The sequence below is a fragment of the Phalacrocorax carbo genome, chromosome 1 (genome assembly GCF_963921805.1).
Source record: "Phalacrocorax carbo chromosome 1, bPhaCar2.1, whole genome shotgun sequence".
Taxonomy (NCBI): Eukaryota; Metazoa; Chordata; class Aves; order Suliformes; family Phalacrocoracidae; genus Phalacrocorax; species Phalacrocorax carbo.
This window is the reverse complement of record NC_087513.1, coordinates 39811995-39830341: the sequence shown is the minus strand read 5'-3', so window position 1 is coordinate 39830341 and position 18347 is coordinate 39811995. Positions and strand designations below refer to the sequence as shown.

Sequence of the window (18347 nt, the reverse complement as noted above, 5' to 3'; positions counted from 1 at the left end):
AAGCGGCGAGCAGGAGGTACCCCAGCACAGCCCCACTCAGTACATGCGTCATTTCAATATTAAAAAACGGGTAACTCCCCTCTTGGCAGCTTTGCAGATGCATGAGACCACATCCAAGCCTTGTTCTGTTGCTACTTTTCCTCCACACAAAAAGCCTGTTGCTGTTAGTGACCTGGTCATACAAGAACCAGTCAATTTCTATGACTTGTTCCTCAAGAATTAATCCTAGCTGGTATCCCTCTTCTTGCTGCCAGATAAAAATCTCTTAGTATATACGCAAAGCTGTTCGAGATTCAAACTGGCCGTCCCAACGGAGACGGCAAAGAACAACATGACTAGAACTCTGCCAACTTTCACACCTGCCTCTGTTTTTTATTATGTCAGTACCTGGTTAGTATTTTTCGAGTTCTTTGGGATTTTTACTTTGTTTTCTTGAGAGAGTTAGATATGTTACCCCCCCACACCCTTGTTCTGAAAACCAGAGTACTGCTTGAATTTCAACATCTTCAGTTTTCCTCATAGTTATGAAGAAAAATATCTTAAGTTTTGGCTTGGGCTAATAACCCAGCTAAAAGAATGTTAACTATTTTTACCTCATAATTAGAGCATTCATAAAGATTTGCGCTGAACTAGTGATTCATTTTAATTCACATTTGCTGCTACTCTGGTGTGACCTGGTGTGGGGGGGAAGATTTTAAAGTGCCTCAGACGATTAATCTGAGTTATGGCCTTTAGAAGATCAAATACTCATAGGAAAACTACAGCCAGTCTGTAAATTTGGTCTAAGGCACTTTTGGCTATCACAAAGTGATGATTTATAGTGTGTAAAAGTAGTGACAGACCTGACTAGGAAGAGCCCAACAACAGCGCTAGTTCTGGTTTCCTGCCTCTCAGTTCCAGCCACGCAGTGCCCTCACCTCTGTTGTGCCAATGGCAATTTTTAAAGTCACGCTGTGAATAAGGGAAGGCAAGAAGAAAAAGTGCCTCTTGTTTTAATATTTTCATAAATGCATATGCTTTGTAAATCACCTCAGCTCTTTCAAGGTTAAGAAACAAAAGCATGTTTCAGTCCCAAAGGCCGTTCGTCGCAGTGGACAGCTCAGTGAAGCACAGGCTTGGTTGCTCAGGGATGGACTCTCAGACCTCCAGGTGTCTCAGCATCTCCTGGCAGCGCTTTAATTCAGATCGAGACCTTCTGCTTAGAGCTGGGCTATTAATGATGCAGGAATAATAGAGCAGCAACCGTTCCTTGGTTTCGCTGGAGCAATAATTCAGACATCAGTCACAGTATCTAGTTTGCAGCTTAATTTCAGTCAAGCCAGTCACTTCAGCCTCTGGGCACAAATGACAGGAAGGAAGGAAGGAAGGGGGGGAGGGAGGGACAGAGACTCTTCAGAAAAATCCAATTCTTCAAGTGCTCCCAACTGAAAATTAACAGATGTATTATTGGGATGTATGTAAGGGGATTTTAACAAGGCCAGGCTATACCGTTATTGGAAATCCTAGGACTAGGCACATACGGCTGAAAGGTCAGCTCTTTAACGCTTGGCTGGTGAATGCCACCTATTTTGAGCCAGCTTCAAAAAGTTTTATTTCAGAACAAAGCATCACTAGGTCAAGAATGCGAGGTATATGTATATTTTAATTGGAATCACTTATATCAGTTGCATGATGTTTTAGTTACAATGTTGCTGGCAGTTAATGCTCTAAGGGCAGGACTTCAAAGTTTTATTTTCTTATTACTTTCTTTTTGAATTTATCAGTACTATGCTAACAAAGTCCATTTGGGTTTTGTTGAAATCTTAGTCATTTAATAACTGAGAAAGGAGCACATTCAGGTTGCTGCCATGTGATTCACCAGCCAGTAGTCGACAGCAAGAGCGCTACCACAACAAAAAAAGTCTAAGGCTATGTACATGAGAAAGATGTGATAGAACACTGGTAAAAATTGAACGAAAGCTTGGAGAAAAAATTACAGACTCCAGGTCATCATGTTTTGGATTTGGGGTTGCGTTGTGGTTTTTTTTTTACCACTGAGTAATGCCGGAATATGGGAGTGGGGGGTGGGGGGTGTCGTGGGGTGGGGTGAAACACGTACCTGAAGCAATGATTTAAAGAAGAGCAGAAAAAGTCACACTAACAAAATAGAATACAGCATCACTAACACTGGGAAGTACTGAAGTAACCCACAGACGATCTTCAATGTAAAATCAATTTTTTATTGCCATGCTACAATTTTTTTTTCTTTCCAGATGAAGTTGGCACTGGTAAAGGGGGAAAATGTTGTCATAATACATCATAGATTTTTTAAAAAATGCACATTTGGTAAGCTTTCTCAATAATGACAGCTTAAAACAAGTGAAATCAATTTCTTTAAGGTTAACATGGAATGGCATAAAAATACACTCTTTCTGCATAGTATAATACCACTTTTTTCATAAAAGAAATACAGAATGCTTGTAAAAACAAACTGAACAGGGCAAATTAGCTGAAATTTTATAAACAATTTGGCAATGGTCCCACTGTTTAGACTTTTTTTTTATATAAAAGAAATAAAAATCTAGAAAGCTACCTTTATACAAAGTTGCTATATTTATGCCTTTAAGTAGGAAAAAACATTTTATAATGCAAATTAGGACATACAATAATCTTACAATATCATACAATGTAATGACAAGAAAGGAACATACAACATAAGATTTTGGCCTTTGTAGAAATGTCTATTTTCTGCATTTAATAAATGCATTTGTGGCACACTGGTGACTATTGTATTCGTACTACTAGCAGTCAGCTTTCATGCTAGAGCGGTATTCAGCTGTACTGTAACAGCAGGTCTGCAGTTTAGTTAAAAACACAGACTTTTTCAGGAGGCGGAAGGTGATGCTGCAATGAAGTGACATGTGAAAAAGGCAACGTGCCTGCTGGTTTGAGACATCTGTATTGTGGGACACCATACAACACACTCTCCTTTCATACCAGAGCATTTCTTATACATTCAGTTATTAAGTACCAAAGTCTTACAAGTGAGAACATCTGTGTTCGAGATTTGGCAAAAATTCGGGGAAATACAAAGTTAGTACCAAATATATAATATATTATATATAAAATGTGGGTGTATGATATACACACATATTCTAATGCAAAAAAACTGCATTAATATGGAGTTAAATTTGCTGACATCCAGTCCTAAATAACATAACCATTAGAAAACAGGCGTAATCCTGATCTTTCACACACTTTAGAATCACTTCCTCTTTCATACATAATAGTTAAAGCAATATATATGCAAGTATGACTAAGAAATCAAAATTCACATAATAATCTGAACTCTGACCACGACAAATAGGATTTTTTTTCAGTACGTGTAATTAAATATATTTATATTTTTACAGTATTTTTAGACCATTCCTGAAGAACTTGACCAACCAGGTCCTCAGGTGTAACAGAGCTGTTACGTCAGCAGAACTTGATCTGGTAGGAACGCATCCAGTGGCCCTTGAAGTCAACACGAATCATTCATTTGGCTTCAAAGGACGCTGCACGAGGCCTGAACAAGCTCCGGAAGGATCGCCCTGCTAACAAGGAAGATTCCCTGATGACATCAAAGCTCCTAGCTCAGACTTCCTTTCCTACTGCCAAAGGGAAGGACTGGAGCAAAGGACAGACAGACTCTGGGCTCTGTGGGTTGCTGGCAGGTGGCGTTGGGAATGCCCATGTAGAGCACAGCCCCGGCACCAGGGAGTGGCAAGGTGAGCTTCACGGCACCTCTTGTACTAAGGCTTCTTGTGGAAAGCAGAGGAGCTGCTCCTCCGCGCCCGTCGCTTGGCAATTTGGTCACCATGGGTCTCAGATGTGAGCTGTGGCTGGGACCCCAAGGCATTAAGTACTTTGCAGACACAGAGGAAGACAGTCCCTGTTTCTGAAGGGCTCGAGCCTATTTCTTGATCATATTTTTTACATAATCTCCTTTGTATATACATGTTTGCTACATAAAATAGAATTACACCAAAGTAATGGATATAGCAGAAAATGTTGTCACAATATATGTATATTACCACACTAAATAATTACTAAAACTGCAAGAAAAATTTCAAAATGCCCTTTGTAATATATAAAAATATAGAAATGTCCAACACGTGTTTCATCAACTTTAAAGGTAACTTTCTCTCTCATACTCTATTTCTATCTGTACACCTACATGTTTCCAAACAAAATACTGCGTTAATCTGGAGTAAACACCGTGTTAGGATAATATCCTCATGAGACATCTGACAGACTTAGCCACATACCTTACAGCACAGTATCACAAGAAATAATGCATACATGGTCAGAGTTACAGCTGCTAAATTTTTTTTATTTCTTATTCACTGATCTTGTCCAAAAGAGGAAGTAATTCCTAAAGATTGTGAAAGAACCTTAACTCATGACTTCCTGTCTTTTTTGTATATATGCTCTGTAAGAAGGACACTAGCTACCTTGACTCCATCTTAACGCAGTTTTTTGTGGTGGAATTTCTTCTGGATTTTTTTGGAGTGTATATGAATTTAAAATTAAGATATCATAAATGAACTTATGTTTATATTAAGTAAATACTGTCAAATATAAATGCCTGAATTGCTACCTCAAGGAAATGATGGGAAAGATCTTACCATTAAGTTCCAAAAATACCTGATTCTATCTATCAAACTGAAGGACCAACCTTCTTTAGGAGAAATTTCAGATTTAAGTCCACTATTAGTTCCTACTAAATCAGGTTCATCTTATTTGCAGACATTAAATAAATTAGTACAGTGCAGAAATAGAATTTCACCATTGATCCCACCTTACACGAAGAGGAGAATACTGCTTAGAAATAGAGGTCCAAATCAAACGCATCATTACATGCTCGAAGTCATAACTGACATTAATCAGAACTTGCATTTTTACTTCACCAACAGTGAATAAAGACAATCTACTCTCTCCTGGCTCTGTCTCATTGAGAAGTGGCTAAATGCAAAACAAAACCAAGGATAGTCAGACTTTGAGCCAATACACACTGTTAAAAAACCAGCAAAATCAGCTGCTGGCCTGTCACCTGCAAAAGAACAGCCCTGTTTTGACATTGGTTTGGACTTTGTACAGCTTACATCTTTCTGTGGCCCTAGTCAGAGTGTAAACACGCACACAAATATCCAAACATTGGGGGGGGGGGGAAGGGGGGAATTAAGCAGCTTATGACATGAAATACCTATCTGAACACTTCAGATTTCTAGAAGAGTTCTGTAGACTTTAACAGGAATAGGGCTTCAGCGCACACCATTACATTCAACCCCTGTCATATGCAAAACGTACTTATCGGGGGAAACCAAAAGTGTTCTAATGAGAGTCAAGGTTTTCAGAATGGTCTTTATATTGTTTTATGGAGTCACCAAGAAATATTACAAAATTTTAAAAATTAGTCCTCCTTTTGACATCAATTTGAGAAAAACAAATATTTTCCTGATACGATCAATGGAGTACATTCTCACTAACTGTATTTCTAGTACAATCTTTATTATGTACTTTTGGTCACTGTTTCATCTTTTTTTTCAACTCTCTTTCCTTCTTTAGGCGATACACTAATGTATGTCTTTCCCAAATCATTGCATTAAAGGAACACCTACAGTTAAAGGGTTTCCCTTGTCAAGTGTGCTTGAAGGGCAGCAGCCAATTGCATGTTATGGATGAAAAGCAGACCTGATAGAGATGCTGTGATTTCTGCAGGACCTAGTTTATGTAAACTTCACATGTCTCAGTTACTAGAGAAAATGGTTATGTATTTGTAGTTTCTTGATCTGTACACCTGTGGGCCCAAAATAAATATGATCTAAATGCCGCGGAGAGTTCTCAGCTCAAAACGGAATCCTAGATTATAGACACTACACCTACCATCACAGCCTTTAAAGAGACTGAATTGAAAAAATATTTACCAAGTCTCAAGAGGTAAAGTGCATTGCAACTACATCTACTTCAAGGGGCAGAAAATAAGGAATGCTGAAGATGAGTAGCATGGGTAAAAGGGACTACCCAGTATGTCTGCAGTGTACACAAAATGAGAAAGCATTATCCCACCTGTAAAATGCAAAAGGGTAAAAAAATAGCCCTGGAAAATATGATATCAGATTTGTTAATACAATTAAGGCTACAATTTCAGTATGTTCTCAATTCTGGGGACCAGAGCTAAGGAAACACCCCCTATGAAGTACTGTGAAACTTGCAACAACATAAAAAAAATTACTGGGACCACCCCTTGTATCTGAGACTATTCAGGACAAACACAGGACAGCGCACCAGAACTAAGGAGGGATATGGTTGGTTGTAGTTTTGGCAGGTCACGTGGGATCTACCTGAAGCCTCTGTATCCCTATTTGTCAATTAAGAATATTACTTCCCTGCTTCACAGGTGTGTTTTAAGGGTCCAATTTACTAGTATTTCTGAAACACTCATACTATAGAGGTGAGGACCAAAGATTTCTAGGCAGCTAGCTAGATCAAATGCGTTTGCCTCAAAACACACGCTGAAGCATTAGTTCGGCTTACAAATTTAAGTGAGCTATAAGCTAAGAACAAGGATCACACCAGTATCATGAACACAGTAAGTATTTTGCAATACCTGGCAATTTCTCTTCAGAACAAACCAAGACTGGTCCATAGCATAAGGTGAGGCAATGGCAAAAATGTGAAGGAGCACTAACACTGCAGACCTGTAAAATGTCTAGCTCTTAGCAGGCATTACCTTCTTGAGTACCAAGGTCTCCTCACAAGTCAATGGCTCTATCACAGGAGTATGCATAGGTTGACCATGAAATCATTAATAAGGTTTTCTTTTAAATCTCATTTAAGTTCCTCATAATGGTCTCAACAACTCCCCATCTTTTACTCCTGCAAATTATGTTATTTGTGCATCTGGTATTTCAGTACCATACAGTCTGTAAAGGATAATTGAAGTCAGAGTGAAAAGGTTGCCTGGTATCCCTTAATGGTGTGGCAAGATGCATGCATTTCAGGTGCTACCACTGCTGCCACTACTAAACTGAGAGAAAACCAAAGAAAAAGTTAACAAAGGAACAGGAATACACTCCAGTTTAAAAGACTGAAAAGACCTGCAGTTTGCTTTTTATAAAACTTCAATTCAAATATTGCATGAAGACCCTTAATTCTTTTTCAGATCTCCAGATGGCTTTTCTTGCATGTTTTTCCTCACTCACAGTTCAAGGGTTATTTTACATCACACCAGTTCACACAAGTGTCAGTTCCTTTGCAATCACAGGCTCAAGAGTAATCTCTTCTGCTGCTAGTACCAAGGTGCACCTGCAATACTGCCAGAATTCTAAAATTCTTCAGAGTATTAAAAAAAAGGAAAGAAAAACAAATCCTGAAAGCTCTGCTAAGGGTGCACCTGGCATATTCAACAAATGACATTCTACCTGGATGTACCTGTAACACTAAGCAGCTATCATTGTAACCAAGTTCACCAACTGCAAAAGGAAAAGCAGTATGCTTGTAGATAATACTACCTTCAGATAATTTACTACGTATCTTTCTAAATTATACTATCTACTATGGATGCACATTGCTAGAATGTACAATTTTCTACAAAGAACTATCAAGTCCAGTACCCTGCCTCCCGTGTAACTTGTGTCTGATGCTTTAGAGGAAGACAATAACTGCATAATATACCTTTCCAGTTGTGCAATAATGCATGCTGCTGGAGAGCTGGGATATTTCTGTCAGGCATAAAAAAGTAGAACACTGGACAGACAACCATTTGACCTTCAAGAGTCTTTGTCAAATGAAGAGAGTAAGACAAACACATAAACGACCCTGAACAATAATTAAAGCTATGTACAAAATTTTGACTTTTAAGACAAGACAATATGGAACAGATAAAAAAAAACCAAAACACACAAATGCAAAGAAAAGGAAGGCACACTGAACTAAGAAATGACAAGAGGGCCTTAATTCATACAGCCAACCTGTGAATTCCTTCACAAAACACACCCCCAAAACTCTGAGATTGAAATTCTGTCAGATTTCACAGGGAATTTGATATGCCAGTCAGAAAGAAGGAGCTTAAGGCTGGGTTTAGATGCGTTTATAACTCTGATCAATGAACTTCGATGTGACCTCTCAAATGTCACACAAGTTAAGAAAACTATTGGGAATTACAGGCCTTCTTGCCCATGTGGTCTTAAAAAAAAAAAAAAAAAAGACAAAAGTGTGGTGCTTGTATCCCTTGAGATGAACCAATATCTCTTGTGTATGTCAAACTGAGTAAATTAATGCGTTATAGACGTTTCATTCTGGAGGAGCCACTTCAATGAGGAATGAACATATGACAGGTATCTTGAAAGATTAGGTTTACCTGCTAATAATGCACATATCAAGAGGCTTTAAAAAGTGTTATAAATGCCATTAACAAGTATAGGCACCGGACCAGAATACTTATAAATTCAAAACTGGCATGTCACTCAGACTCTAATTGGTTTAAAGAGGCACTGTGAAAGGTGGTGATGCTGCTATGCAGTAATTACTACTACTGTAGAATGAAATAGTGTTACCTAAATGAATACTTGCTCTACATTAATTCCCTTTAGTTAGACAAGTACATGAAGTATGCAGAAAAAGTTCTATTAGTCTATAAAAGGTGTTAGTGTTAAGAAATGCAAAGTATTTGCATCTTCAATTTTATAAACTTCACAAAAGGTGCAAATGATTTAATGCTTCCCAGGCTCACATAGGCAGGTCAGTACTGTTATGTCTAGTTTTTCTAGAAGTACCATCATCTCGGGGCAGTGCTTTTTGCAAGCTTGACATAGCAGCAGTTCTTTCAATGTCTATCACAGCATACAGCTCTGTGCGCCTGGTTGGAGTTTGCGGAAGTGGAGTGGTGGGGGTTTTTGGAGTCTGAGGGTTGTCGGAGTCACTACCACCTTCCAAGTCAACCTGTATATAGTTGAGCTGCCTGTGTTCTAAACTTGGACGCCTAATGTCAAAGTTAAAGACTGTTGGGGTACAGTCCCGACGTCGTGTAAATTCTACTTTATGAGCACTTGCTGGCACTGTTACATTCTCTGTATTGACATAATTATGCATTGGATCTAGGTTATTGTGGTAGCCATTCAGTGATGGGGTCTTTGGTCCTAAACTGTCATCTTCGTCTCTACTCAGCTTGCGGGCTTCCCAAACAGGAGGCAAGGATGGCAAGTTCTCATAGTTCAACAGCGCAGTTCTCCTCTGAGCAGAGTTGTTAATGTTCTGGGTGTCTGAGGTACTGCTGGATGTCAAACGACCTCTCCTGACCCCTGAGGCACTAGGGATTGATAACCTATTTATATTTTCATACACCAATTTATTACCAGACGGTGTTTCTCTACGTTCATCACTGTCGTACCCAGTGTCCCATTCAGTGTTGTTTGTGCTGCTGCCACTAACTTGGTCTCTCCCAAGTTGCTCCAGTTTCTCTCTTTCCATTAACTGCCTTTGAACAGGTGTTGGTCCTAAAACAAACTTGACTCCTTCAGGCTCCAGGAGAACCTGAGCATCTCTGTCATCAGTACACATTGGATCTTCTTTCACTTTAGTTGTTTCAGTGTTTGAAAGCTTTGATTCCAGTGGCACATGCACACTTGATCGATTTTTTCTTTCCTCTTGTACCCCAGTAGTGTTGACATAAGTGTGAACCTAAAAGGAGAAGAAAAGAAATTCAAATGCTATTTGCACTTTTTTTTCCCCTCCAAATTTTTTTCCTTCTTAACTCCCCACTTTTCTAATCAAAATACCTGAAAACCAAATCTCTTGATAGCAGCTGCTTAAGAGCAAAGGTCATCTCTCAGTTTGCTGAACTGTGCTCAGTTTCAGTTTTTTCCCCTGAAATTTTTTTGTTGCTTTTGTGAATGTTACTCTAAATAAAACTGGAGGTACTCAAGGCAGACAACAAAATGCAATTTACATCCTACATTGATTATTATTTTGACTTGATGTTTTATTCCAGTTGTGCTTCAGTTATAGCTTTTCAGGTTCTATTCCAGCTCTGCTCTGGTCAGGGCAACCTTGGGCCACTCCATCTTCGCTCATTAGTTCACTTGGACAGTGAGGCAGAGCTCTACTTTGTTGTCCCTTATCATGACAGCAACCAACAGTTCAATAGCTGCTTCAGCTAAATTTATCTTTAATTTCCACACTGCAAAGGAAGTTTTATTAGGTTTTATTAAATTTGACCAACATTTTCATCAGCAACCTCAATGTCTGAGAACACACCCTCAAAGTTTTCAGGCTATCCCCGATTGGTAAAGTTTTTACTGAGAGCGATCTCAGCAGCCTGGAGAAGTGACCTCACAGAAACCTCATGAAATTCAGCAACACCAAATGCAAATTCCAGTGCCTGGCATGGAACAGCACTAACAGTACAGGCTAGGCACCAACTGCTTTGAAAACAGCTTTGTGGAAAAGCACCAGGGGTCCAGATAGATGGTGATTTGAATGTGAGTCAGCAGTGTGCCCCTGCAGCAATGAAAATCAAATGTGCATTGGTTTGTGTTAACAAAAGCACAGCCAGTAGGTGAAGGAAAGAGATTATTGCCATCAATTCAGCACTTGTGAGGCTGAATCTGGAGTAACTGGCTCCCCAGTACAAGACAAACACCACTACAGTGGAGCAAATCCAGTGGAGGGCCATGATTAGAGGGGCTGGAGCATGTGACATACTCAGAGAAGCTGAGAGCGCCACCCATGTTCAGTCTTACGAGAAGGCCAAGGAAAAAAGCCTAGTAGCTGTTTTCAACTACCTAATAGATAAAGAAAAGACAGAGCCAGACCCTTTTTGGCGACATTCAGCAAAAGGCTAAGGGGCAACAGACACCAGCTGTAAGAGGAAAATTCTGATTACCTATTAGGGAAAAATGCTTTCACAACAAAGGTGGTCAAACACTGGAACATATGGCTCAGAGACACTGAGGAATCCCCTTGTTTGGAGTATTTAAAGCACAACAGCAGAAGGCTCTGTGCAGCCTCCTTTAACTTTAAAATTTTAGACTTAGAGGTCCCTTCTAACATAAATTATTCCATTATTCTATTCACCAAACAGAAGACTTACACGTAAAGAAGCTTTTTGACCAGGATCTCTCTCCATATAAACTACAATTTGTGTTTAAGAACAATTACTGAAATTGTACTGAAAGAGTACATGCAAATACATACTTTCTATAACTTTATTTGTATATAAACATGAAGAGCAACTCAAAATAGTTACTTTTCCTCAGCCAGCTATCCTACAAATTATCATTTTAAAGAGGCAAAGCAAACGCTTTTGTGAGGTAGTTAACATACGGTAGGATTACATTACATCTGATGCTGAAAACCACAAATGAAAGCCTACAGAATAAACAGTAGAAAAATCTCAACTAATGTAGAACCTAAATTATATGGGGGGCGGGGGGAGAAATACCCACTTGCTCCTCTGCTACAAGTAAAGGATGTGTTGATTCTTCACCAACAGAGGGGAGGCGTGCACTTCCGACAGAAGGATGTCTGCTGGAAGGATGTGATGAAGCATCTCCAAAAGATGGATATCTGGGATAGCCGTTAGGTAAACTTTGTGCATTGAACCCAGGAGCTGATTCAATTAGAAAACAAGCAAAACCATATTAAAATAGATCATTTTACTGTATATGAGTAAGACGCTTTATATCTTCATTTTTTATTTTCAAAAGGGAAATTAAAATATGTAAAACAGTATTAAATATTCACAAGACTCAGTTTTGCTGGGGGGAAGGAAAGGGAAAGCAAATTGCAGAGTATAGCATTCCAGTATTTACTGGGAAACATGTCCGAAGCAACACCGAATTCTAGGCATATTACGCACCATAGTCCTCCCAGTAAACTCCCTATCCAGCTTATCTACCATTTACAACATGTCTCCCTAACAAACAGGGACTTATTTACTTAAGCTTCCATTTCTCTGAAATAATCAAATATCAAGCCATCTGCCTGGGATTATTTAAAATCCTCCAGTATTTTTGAAAGAACTTCACTCTACCCATCCAGCTACTCACGGCAAAAGAAGGATTCCAAACCCACTACAAATGCGATACTAACATTACTTTTTTCCTACTAAAAAGGTTGGAACATTGCAGAACATTACCATTTCTCAGAAATGCTACAAGTAAAATACGATGATACGTTATAAAGCAATTCAATAGGTATATACTGAAGCAGTGTTCTTATGCAACAACTAAATTCCCAAAACTTATTTCTTAAAGCTGAAGAACTTGACTATGGCAATTTTGCTCCCAAGACTTAGGATTCTCAAAAAAGAATCCTCAGCAAGTATCTCAGGAGAATGCATTACTGGTAATTAGCCTCTTAGCTGAAAATAGCATTTAATTTGCATTAAATCTTTATGTAATTAAAAAGAAAAATAATTTAAAACTAAGTACCACATTACATTCAGGTATGTTGTTTGACAGCATAACCATACTTACTGGTAGGCGTTCGAGGGGTTCTTGGAGCTTCCAACTCAGTTTGATGATTATTCCTTTCTACTACTGGTTCTTCTACTACATTTATGCTATTATTCTGCATTATCTCTTGCAACATGTTAAATAGCTCTTCTGCACGGGCACATTTAAAGGCAAAGATTCCTATAAATACACAAGAAAAAAATCAAAATCCTTTAAGGTAAGAAACAAGCCTTAAAATGTACATAACTTTAAACAATAGAACTGGAATCCACATAATGAATACCTGTTAAAGAAGCAAAAATGTTAAGAAAGTTTTACTGCACCAAAACACACAAAATTACTGTGAGAACCTTTGAAGTGTTTATCTAATAGAGGAATAAGTTTCCCATGCACCAGAAGTTACATTAGAACAGAAAATTGATTCAATTCAAAGCAAAACTAAGTTTTAAGTGCTAAATGAGTGGGTAAAAAAAAAAAAAAAAGGCACAGGTCAGGGCAAGATTTTTTCCCCCCGCCTTTTTTTTTTTAAGTTGATAAAAAGGAGACCTGTTCAATCAATCAATCAAAAAACTAAATGAAACTACTGTGGTGCTACAAAGTCATATTTTTTAAACCAGACTGCTATTAAATTACCATAAAAATAAGATACCTGCACAACAGGAAAGAAGGATTTAAACACTGGGTAAAAGTCTAGTTTCTTTAGAAAGGTGAAAATAAAAGCTAGTAAGACAAACTGTGTGAAACGGACAGTAACAAACCAATTGCTTTAGGCTAAAGGATAGACACAGAACACAAAGTTAGCAGCAATACCATGTATTTTGCGTGTGTATTGTGCCACTTTGCCTTTAAACAGCAGGGAGCGCCCCAACTTACCCTCACCAGCAAAGTCGCAGCTTTGGATTATTCTTCCATTGAAAGCATGAAGTTAAAGTTGACATGCTTGTTAAACGTGGGTGCAGGTGCTCAGTTTTTAAAGTGAGTATTACAATCTTAAAACACTTTTTTACTAAAGACTACCTACCTCTATAGCTAGTTCTGTAAGTGCAATTATCTTAATATGCTGTTAATATTTAAGGACACAGAACTGTAACAGATCACAACTACCAGAAGTGCTCCACATGGCAGAAGTTCACAAAAACCCACCTGGGAATATACCAAATGGACTAAGAGGAATCACACTCAACAATTAATATTCAGCTGGTGCAGTGAATAAGGTTCATGCTTGCAACATAGCAGCTGCAGAGCTTCTTCTACTACGTTTCCCCAACCCATGATCTGGCTCAAGTTCATGTTTAATCTTTTGTGTATTTCTGAATACACACTTACACAATATGGTGACACACCAGCTCCTCCAAGCTTTCTATCCTGAATTATCTATTAGCTGTGCTCCCAAAACATGTCTTCAAGGTTTTTAGTACCTAGCACAAGCTCAATGTTTCGCCATCAGTATACTCTGACAACTTATCAGTAGATATAATTTAAGACTAAATGGAAAACACAAACAAGAATAATCAACTAATGCAATCGGTATAAGTTGCTGGGCAGTGTTCAGGGTGTTCTCAAATGAAAAACCTCTCGGGTCATTTCACCAAGTGAAGACGAAGTTTTGCAACTGTGCCCACAAAACCCAGTGTAGGTCTCAGGAACAACACTCCATTGCAAAAAGGCAGCAGACAGAATATTTTCTGCCAGATTTCTTTTTTCCTCCGTATTTACAATATTTTAACATTATGTAAGGAAGGCAAGAAACAAAAGAGGGAGGAAAGGTTTGCTGCTTACACAGCCTGCTTAAAAAAAAGAATTAGGAGGGAAGCAGAGAAGTCAATTAGACTTGGTGGAAAATTTTGCAGACTTGCTAATAAGCCGTGGAAAAGAACCTTCAAAATAGTATTTTCAATTTAATTTTATTGGTATCTATTTTACATGTTTAGAAGAAGCAGTAAATTAAACCTGCAAAATCTATTAAAGTGATTTTCTTCAAAACAAAGGTTATTACTGTCTTCTTAGAAGTCTGAAAATTTAGTTTAGTATGCAGTATACTGTAATATTTGAAAATGTCTCCATTTCTCATTAGGAGATAGCTGAGAATGCCTTCTAAACTCTTACAAAAAACCCAAAACCAAACCCTGTCTGCCCTTACATCTGCTTGGACAATGAAGATTGACCAGCTTTGTTTATGATCAAGTTCTTTCATCTTTCTGATTTTTTTACAGTTAAATAAAAAGAAATTGCAATTGCTAAACATCATTATTGATAAAAACACTAGTAAATGCTAAAAATCTCTAAGAAAATAAAAATGCAACTTAATTTTACAACATATGGATACATAAGAATTCCAACTACGTACAGCTACATCACAGTAGAAAGATGCAAAATGAGGCTGAGACCTCAACTGAAACAGTTATTCCCTTGTGGACTGCTGCAGTGAAGAGGGAGAGAAAAGCCTAAATATTCCCACTGGGAGCCAACTTTGGCCCAGGCAGGCATGATCTGGGAACTGGAAAGGTAACAAAGTTTTTCCAATTAAAGCCACACAGAAAATAACTGAGCAGAGCTGGAGTTTACACACTTCATACAAAAATATGTCAAAATTTGAGAATGGTGTCACTGATATAAATGAAAGTAGTATTTGTTTTAGGAAGGGTATGAAAAGCAAGTGTGTTACTGAAGACAATAGGATAGGGATATTAAAGTTCATATCAGTGCTACAGTCTTTTAAAAAAAATCTGAAAACAGAGAATTTTTTTAATTCCAAGGAGATTCTTCCACTGTTCCAGGTTTCACTGACCCCCCCTGAAAGTCAAGTCAACCTCTGAGGTAGGAGAATTTCCCTATCAAAACTGCCTCCTAAGCTGACCAGAAGTATCCACACATAAAAGCATGAAGCGCTCCAGATGTACAATTCCAAAAACTATGTGCAACTCAAATCCTCATTTTGCCATAAAACCATTCCTCATAAGGTAACTTACTTTTTTTTCCAGAAACCACATTCATATATGACTATAAACTTTATAATCATTGCCAAAGGACCGGCAAGTGCCCTTATTTTTTAAACAAAATTGCCTTCCAACATCAACATTTCCAAAAATCTTTATATGCAAAAATTCCACATACCTTGTCCAGTTTGACACCTTCGGCCACTTTCAAAAGAGAAAAGATTTGAGTCATAGCCATAGCGACGGAGACAGAGGTAGTGCCATTTTACAGAGTCCCTTTTACGGGTGTACAAAATTAGTTCTGTATCTGTAAGTTCCATTATGCCAGAACCCAGTTCATTACCATCATCATCCACATTAATAACCTAGAAAAAGGAAGTTAAATAACATTAGGTAAGTACTCTTTTGAGCACCAATACCATTACTAATAATCTTAATGTTTAATCGATGTCGTCCATCTGCTCCGTCATATTAGTTGTCATGCTTGAGGTAAAAGTTTAAAAAAGAACCTCACCAAACCAGTTCCTTTGCTCCCCCAACCCAGAATTAAAATAATACATATTTAAAAGCAATATGAATGAGACTGCATAACTTTATTGTAAAATCTGAGGAAAAATTTAAAATAGAAACACATTTGTAAGTTAGTTTTTTAAAAATTGTCTTTATGTACATATTCTAGTATTTCCACACAGATAAGGCATACCTCAGATAATGGAATCTTTCAGAGCCCCGTTTTAAAAAAAAAAAATATTTGCTTTGTCATATAGCCCCACTTACAGTTGGGAAAAGGAATGAAGAAGGATAAGGGACTCCAAGATAAAGTTTCCTTCACATACCTGCATAGCCTTGCACTGTGCTGAATAATCAGAGTGTTTTAGATTTTTTTTTCTGCCTTTTTAAAGTCAACAAATAATTCAAATACCCTATGGTTATCTGCGTGAAAACATATGTGTAAAGCTTAAACTGTTATTCTTTCTACTTTTAAATCAGTTTGAGGTCATCTGCATCCTTTACAGAATTTGGACAATGTATATTTTCATCTGTATGTATTTTATCTCACAACACTGCTTTTAGTGGAATTCTATTCTTACTCAATAAAAAGGCTACCAAAAAAATCTTCGCTATGGTATCAATTAATGTTACTCCTCAAAGAGACATTTTTCAACTTGAAATCTAGTCAGTTGAAAAGAATTAGGAATAGTTTTGTCTGCCACTGAGGCTTATGCCAACTTTCTTCATTTTGAAAATTACATTCTTTCATCTTTTCCCCCCCTGCTGCTTAATCAGCAACCCACACAAACAACAGAGAAATTCTACAAGAAGAAAAGAGGAACTAGTTACAGAAAGTGATGTCAAATGCACAAAAAGTAAGAAAACAGAAAAATATTTTATCCTTCAGCTTTTTGTACTGATACTATTAAACATTTCCAGAAATTCCCATGGCTTTACAGCTCATTTCAGTGTTGCCCTAAGGCAATGCATGAATCATTTTTCACTACGGAAGCATTACATTCCTTTGCCAACTCAGAGAGACAGTTTGGAGCACAGAAGCAAATCCGACTTGTGTGACTCTGCAAAGGTATGTTTACTTAAAGTCACTGACTTCAGCAGCTTCATGTTAAGCACATGAACAAGTGTTCACAAGCTTATAAATTCCAGCAATATAAGGGCCAGAAGCACATTTATAAGTAAAATTTCTTCAAGTAAAGGACGAAAGTTCTCAAAATGCTATAATCGGTGGTGATCTTCAAGTAAAATCAGCAGTCCTAAAATTTTCCATTGCTGACCCTGTGTCCAATTTCATAATCACACTTCTCCAACAGCTCTTCCCTTATGCTTACATCTCCCTTCCTAACTTCCATAACCTCCCAGGGGCAACAACACTTACTTGGGCCCTACCAACTGAAATGGAGATGGATCAAAAGCACAGGGCTGCTTCTCCTTCCTGAAGATCAAAATTGTCTTAAAAAAACCTACCCTGCCTAGAGAATTCCTGTCACTGCTGGTGAGAGAGGATTTCTCAAAGGGGCAAGAGAAACCTGTACCCACAGAGGCCTGCAACTCTGCAATGTTTTAACCATTCGGTAATTCTGACTCTATTTTCATTTAGATTTTTTCCATCACAGACCTACTCTGCAAGAAAGCAACAAAATAATTCACAGCATACCACGTCAGCTGCTTACCTTAAACTTGTTTCGATGGTTATCTGGGACAGTTTCTTTATCTGGACAGCTACAACAGCTACCCATGACTTCTTTAGAAGACCATGTGATCTCTAAAAGGGGGGGGGGGAAACCCAAACAAACAAACAAAAATATCATTTAGTTCAAGTAAAAATACAGTATCATCAACAAACCACCCAACACAAATTGCTTTCTGAAATTACAATTCTTCACGATGAATTTTGCAGTCATAAGAAATTAAAAAATCAACATAAATATTACAAATCTTTTTTAAAAGTTAAGCTAGATTTGGCATTAAGGAGTGGAAACACCGAACTGTTAAAGTCCTACCAATAACTCAACTTGAGGTTACTACCAAACAGACCCGTTTGATTTGTCACCTTTATTCCCATGGTAGCAGCTTGGGGGAAAACAAAACCCAACAATGTAATGGGTACAATCCTCATCTCCTAAACCAGGGCCTTTACACAAGGCAACTACCTGGATTCCAGTTCCGTCTAAACGAGCACTCCCCGGCTTAGACTGCTGAGCACAGCCCTAGTGACGCCCATACAAGCCCTGGGCTGTAAGAGGTTACCAGGCACAGGCAACACAAAGAGCCCACATGGCAATCCTGAAAGGCTGCCCTGGCTTCAGCAGCTCCAGGGCTGGCTTGTGATAGAGGGTGGAGGCATTCCAGGCCTAGAGGCTGCCCTGTGCTGGCAGTGAGGCTCTGTGCTTCCACTTTTAAGTACTTCCCACATAGCAAT

The 18347-nt window shown here is 38.2% G+C and overlaps 1 protein-coding gene across 1 annotated transcript in view; it reads right to left on the bottom strand.

Moving 5' to 3' along the window:
• Window positions 1-2198: 2198 nt before the first annotated feature.
• Window positions 2199-18347, bottom strand: part of FRS2 (fibroblast growth factor receptor substrate 2) — a 59279-nt gene continuing 43130 nt past the window's right edge. The window contains exons 3-7 of the mRNA XM_064449357.1: window positions 17599-17690; window positions 15594-15780; window positions 12501-12659; window positions 11469-11632; window positions 2199-9702 (exon numbers count right to left, since the gene is read on the bottom strand). Of these exons, the coding sequence (XP_064305427.1) occupies window positions 8752-9702; window positions 11469-11632; window positions 12501-12659; window positions 15594-15780; window positions 17599-17664 (1527 nt within the window). The 5' untranslated portion in view covers window positions 17665-17690 and the 3' untranslated portion in view covers window positions 2199-8751. The remainder of the gene's footprint in view (window positions 9703-11468; window positions 11633-12500; window positions 12660-15593; window positions 15781-17598; window positions 17691-18347) is intronic.